The sequence below is a fragment of the Camarhynchus parvulus genome, chromosome Z (assembly GCF_901933205.1).
Source record: "Camarhynchus parvulus chromosome Z, STF_HiC, whole genome shotgun sequence".
Lineage (NCBI taxonomy): Eukaryota > Metazoa > Chordata > Aves > Passeriformes > Thraupidae > Camarhynchus > Camarhynchus parvulus.
Genome location: NC_044601.1, coordinates 38133876 through 38139875, shown reverse-complemented (window position 1 = coordinate 38139875; position 6000 = coordinate 38133876). Strand labels below are relative to the sequence as shown.

At 40.5% G+C, this 6000-nt stretch overlaps 1 protein-coding gene across 1 annotated transcript in view; it reads right to left on the bottom strand.

Moving 5' to 3' along the window:
• The window catches only part of BNC2 (basonuclin 2), an 81444-nt gene extending 79271 nt beyond the window's left edge, over window positions 1-2173 (bottom strand). The window contains exon 1 of the mRNA XM_030969446.1: window positions 38-2173. Coding sequence (XP_030825306.1) covers window positions 38-2173 — 2136 coding nt within the window. The remainder of the gene's footprint in view (window positions 1-37) is intronic.
• Window positions 2174-6000: the final 3827 nt, after the last annotated feature.

Sequence of the window (6000 nt, the reverse complement as noted above, 5' to 3'; positions counted from 1 at the left end):
AAAGTTCAATAGTTTGACCTTTATAGCTGAGTTGCACTTGCTTCTTGGGGCGAGTATGTAAGTCCATGGTCAAACAGGCTATACCAGATGATCCAAACCCTTTGTTTCCTCTATTTTGAACACTATTAGGGGGTATCACTGAGGTCAATTGGGGTAAAGGTATAAGTTGAGCGATTCGTTGACCTTTCTTTACTGCCAATGGGGGAAACGGCGTATGAGCCATAATTTGTATTTCTCCTGTATAGTCTGCATCAATTATGCCTGGCAAAACAAACAAACCCATAATAGAAACTGAAGAGCGTCCTATCAACAAAGCTCCATAATTATGATCTTGTATTCGTAGAGGTCCATGCACTCCAGTAGAGATTTTAACTGGATGAGATGTCATCAAGGTGACATCTACTGCTGCTGCCAGGTCGAGCCCCAGGCTGCCTGCTGTGGCTGGTTGTAGACAGGAGGTGGTGCTATTGCTGCGGCAATTTGTGTCACGCGGCCGCTGGCGCTCCGTGACGAGTTTCCCGGCCGCCGGCGACATGCGGAAGTGTTGTGAGTATTTGATTGGCAGTTCTGGCACCATACTCCCGGGGCACGGCACTGACGCCGCGTATGTCCTCCTTTTGCCACATCGATAACATCTTAGAGATGGTGCTTTTTGCCCTCCTTCAGCAGCGGTAGAGGCGACCGTAGGAGCCCGAAGCGGAGCAAGAGCAGCTAACACCTGTGCCTGCGTGGACTCAGCCTGTTTCTGTAATCCTAACCCTAGCTCTTTTATTGCATCCACCAAGAACACCTGTGGCCCTGTCGGTTGTAAAGCCATTCTTTCCAGTGCCTCTTCTATTGTCCAATTTGCACCTAGAGTGGCTAAAACTCTCTTGGTGGCATCATTACTATTTTGAAGTGCACACTGTTTTAAGAGTGCTCCTCTCATATACTCAGGAACTCCAGCCCTTTCAATAGCCGCTGCAGCTTTGTCTATAAAGCTACCAAAAGACTCCTCTTGTCCTTGCTTTATTCCCATATACATGGGAACTCCTGAAGTATCTTTCACTCGATCGATAGCAGCCCTAACCAATCTCATTGCCTCTCTCACCTTGTCAGCTCCTATTAACATCTGTGCTTCAGTCCTCAAATATAGACCTAACCCCATAAGTTCATCTACAGTAACCCCATGAAGTGGATCCCCTTGAGCTCGTTGTACCGCTATGGACTCATTTACCATTGCTTGCCAATGTGCATTAAACAAAAGCTGCTGGTGTTGCGTAAAAATTAATTTTGATATCCCTCGTAAGTCATTGGGCAACAACAACATGGTGTCAAACATATAATCCAAAATCTGCTTTACTGGCTCACTTTTAAAACCAAATTGAGCAACTGTTTGTCGTAATTGCGTGAGCAGTTTCCAATCCAACGGAGAATATTCTGCTAAGTGACCAGTAACTTGACCATTCTGATCATATTGGGGGGTATAGGTCACTGGGCAGGCGATGGCGTTAGCAGCCTCTATCATAATTTCGTCTCCCTCCTCTAATCCCCTTCGTGCCACATTAGCCCACGCCTCCCTCCTTTGTCTGGCCATTTCCTCCCGTAGGTCGCTGAGCGCCCCCGGGATAGGATCTGACTCCTGCCGGAGGTGTTGCAGGGCTGTAAAGGCCGGGGAGAGTGAACGGGAGCGATTTTTCTGTGCTTTAGGCTGCCTATCTGCCTGATCCCAGTCCCCTTCCTCCTGCAAATCTATCTCAGGAGGGGCTGTAGGTTCATCCTCATTATCTGCGGCAGTACAGGCAGGCTTAGAAGCAATAGGCAACAATACCTGAGTCACTCCAGGAGCTAAGGGTTCTCCGTCCTGGCCATAGTTCAAATTCTTTTTATGTGCTTCCACAGCCCTTTCTGCCGCTTTCTTCTCAGCTATCTGCTGTAGCAGTGTATTATGCACCATTTGCCAGATTTTACCCAACTTTTTAGCAGTTTTATCATCCTCCAATACAGCCTCCCATAACTTATCCCCCAAAAGACGCCATTCACTCAGCTCATGTACAGCATGAGGGTTGGCAAATACCCCTTTAGCGAATCCCCATGCTAGCAACCCTGGAATCTCCTTTCGCAAGTCTATCCCTTTTATTCCCCGTCTTTCTAATTGTGCAATAAATAAATCATATGCCACTTGCCTATCCATAATACGTCAGCGCTGTTGCAGCTCTTCAGGCTTCCGGTGGCACGTATGGCTCAAAATCACCGCTGTGATCTTTGAGGGTGCTTCTCCCTGCGGTTCCCGCGTTCAAGCACCGTCCTGGCTGCGATCAGGACCCAACTCTACTTCACCGACCGTGGCACGTCCTCCCCCGTTTTCTTTTCGCGGAGGCCGACGTCGGGGTCACCATTTGTCGGAGAAGGGAGGACACGGACACCATGTGGTCGTCAGTGACACTCAATTTATTGCTCTTCCATTCTACATTTATATAGTACATAATGAGGTTCATACATATTGCAAAACTAAGCTCATGATTGGTTAGTAACTTATCAACCGAATACGCCTATTTCTACATTCTTGAAGGTACTCTTTTGATACATTCTGCGTGCTTTCAGTACTAATCTCTCTCCCACATCCTCATGTTGCAGGCAAGGTCATCATCTGTCAGCATTCTTTTAGTTACAGCTTTGCAACTAGATCCTTTTTTCACATCCTACTTATGTCTTCAAACCAAGTTCCTTAAGCTGAAGCAGGTTTTGCTCACTATGGCCCTTTTCCTGCAGCCAGCCCTGAACAAAACTCTCCACATATGTATATATGTTTTTTTTTTTTTTTTATTTTTTTTTACTTTTTTTTTTTTTTTTTTTTTTTGCTCCCTTTTTTCCCCCTTTTTCTTTTTTTTTTTTTTTAAACAAAAAAAAAACAATAATTTAATTTTAATTTCCTTACCCTCCCCCCCGTAGCATTACTCTTTTAGATCATAGAATCATAGAGTGCTTTGGGTTTGAAGAGACCATAAAGATCATCGAGTTCCAACCCCTGCTGCTGTGGGCAGGAACAGCTTGCACTGGACCAGGTTACAACCTGGCCTTGAGCACCTCCAAGGGTAGAATACCCATTACCTTTCTGAGGAACATATTCAAGTGCCTCAGCACCCTCACACTAAAAAATTTTTCCCTGATATGTAATCTAAACCTACTCTCTTTCAGTTATGCAAGGCAACAAGAAAAATATGAAAATTTGGAATGCCTGCACATCAGAGCAACAGAAATTATTCTGTCCCACTGTCATCAAGAACAAAACCCACATATTTGGATATTTCCCACCAAGCAGGTTGCAGGAGAGCTGCACATTACTAGGCAGAATAATCTTTAAAAGTAATTAAAAAAAAACAGGAGAGAAAATGCATGGGAAAACTGTTCTTTACCTAAAAATTAGTGCTGATGTGACTCAGATTTTACACCATAACATTCCTAGACAGAAAATAAGCAACAAGATTGCCAAACAGAGAACTTTACTGTCAGCATTTGGGAGAGATAACAGTATACACAAAAACATGCAAAGAACAGAATAATTTCTTTTAGAAGTTCTGTATCCTGACCCACAAAGATACAGCTTCCTTGGGCAGCCTTCCAGAGAGTTTTCTGGAAGGAAAACTCTGTTGGAAACACACTGCTTGCAGCTGCTGGTCACCAATTGGCTTCAATTTGTACAAACAAGACTGGCAGTGGTTCAGGACATTTCTCAGAAACTGAATTTTTCCGTCTCAGGCAAAATCAGTGGTAAAAATGGCTGAGACACAGACCTACACATCATGTTAAAACACAAACATTAAAATGACAATGGAAAATGCAAAAGTGGATGGTGAGACAAAAAAGATATCATGCCCTCATTCTTTTTGTGTGGCAACAGAACACATTTAAATATAGTTTCATATGTGATAAGACAAAATAGAGAATTTTAGAAGATTCTTCCTGTCATATACCAATGTTACTAAGTATGAACTTAAAGCAATTTTTCCCAAAGCCAAAGAAATTGAAATTGTAGCACATCACACAAGACCCTATAGAGATGTCAGAGCTTCAAAGAAACAACATTCTTTTTCACAGACAGAGATGTATTGTTGCCAGATTATGAGTTCTCTACAACCTGATTAGAGAGGGATTATGCCTGAATGATTAATGTACTACTGAGGCCCATGAAAGCTAGTACCTAATAAAATGTATACTAGAATACTTCTACTAACCAAACTTTTTCTGCTCCAAATATTTGTCAATATTGAGCTGCATGAATAAATAGACTGAAAATCCTGCTGCTGTGATGGAGGAAAAGGAAGCTCCACACAAATGGTACCTGAGCTCAAGAACAAAATATTTTTGAAATTTTTTCTGCACGTACGCAAGTGCTTCACAATTCTACATAAATCTAAACATTCAACTGAATTTAGAACTTTTTGAGTCATTAGAGATTATCAGAGAAAATTATTCATTTTTTCCTGAATTCCTTAATGCAAAGAAATAAAAGGAAACTTCGTTTTAGTACATTCACTGTGAGTAGCCTTCTGCCACCATTTCTCCCAGAAGTCATGTATACACAACGTATGTGCTATTAACCAGTCACTTCATTGCTTCATTTTTTAGACTTTCCACCTCCTTGTAATTTCAGTCCTCACTTGCGCCACCTGACACTGGGAAGTTTTGCAAGTGAGTATCAATAATTTCTTGTTCTGGGTTTAAACCTTTTCATAGTTAACTGAATATTTCTAGATCAACTATGAGTTAACCCTGTTCCTTTAGAAATGTTTTGGTTTTCTACATTAATATAGCCTATTTTTAGAAAAATAAGTCAAAATATTTTTGATGCCAAATTCACACAAAAAAATGTCCTTGAAACCTCTGGGAGCATAATCTTCATGGATTCTACACATGCACAAAATATATATACATAGTTTGGTTTTTTTTTTCCTTAAGGGGTTATTGTAGCAACTGAAGTCTTTCTTCTGTGACATAAGAGAAAGTTAACTTACGCTAGTATTTTTAAATATAAGTTGCCAATCCAACTTTTTAAACATAGGTTGTTAATGCAACTTCTGTGTCCTAAATCTAAGGCTGGTAGCAAAAATCCTTTGTTAGCATCTCATTCTCTTTGGCAGTTGTTCCTATGACCTTTTCACCATGATAAACAACCTCATGCTAGATGCATTTTATTTTGCTTTTTTGCTATGTATTAATTTGTTTTTAGAGTTTTGATTAGGATTCTATCACAAAAGCCACAGAAATCTTCTTATGAGGCCATCAAATCCTACATCTACGGAATTCATGGACTATCATCTACCACATCTAAGCAGCATCTATATGCAGGAAAGGTTGTTTTGAATAAGTCAAAACATTCTCAGCACATCTGTTGGCAGAGGCCCTGCACGTGCTGCTTTGCAAAGTGCACAAGAGGAATGAGCCCTTATCTTTGTTGGGTAAAAGCAGCAACATAAATGCAGCCAGAGGATACATGCAGGAAATTGTTCCACTTTTGAAAATAATTGGAAGGAAGAAAAAGATTAAGATAATTTACAATTATTGCACTTTTTCTGTTCTTCCCTCTTTTCTTCCTTTACAAGAATTTCTGAGGAGCACAACTTTGTTCCAATTTGACATTTTTGAACTTAATTATTACTGGATAGTAATCCAGCTAGCTAAACACTGGATATACAAGTTCATATTGAATATGCCAGATATATATGTATTGGCATATATTCACATACATGCATATATTGTAGTATGGCTGCATTAAGGGAAGAATTCCCTGAAATATTCCATATAGTGCAGTCAACATCCAGTATTAACTGGTTTTGCATATTAGACAATCTCTTAAGCCTCACCACATTTTAAAGCAAATACATTATCTCCCACAAATAAGGCTCCTTGTTAAAACAGAAAACTGTATACAAACAATATGTGGATAAAATCCTCCTTCATTTCATAAGATAGATGACAGATAGATAGATAGATAGATAGATTAGATAGATAGGAAGACAC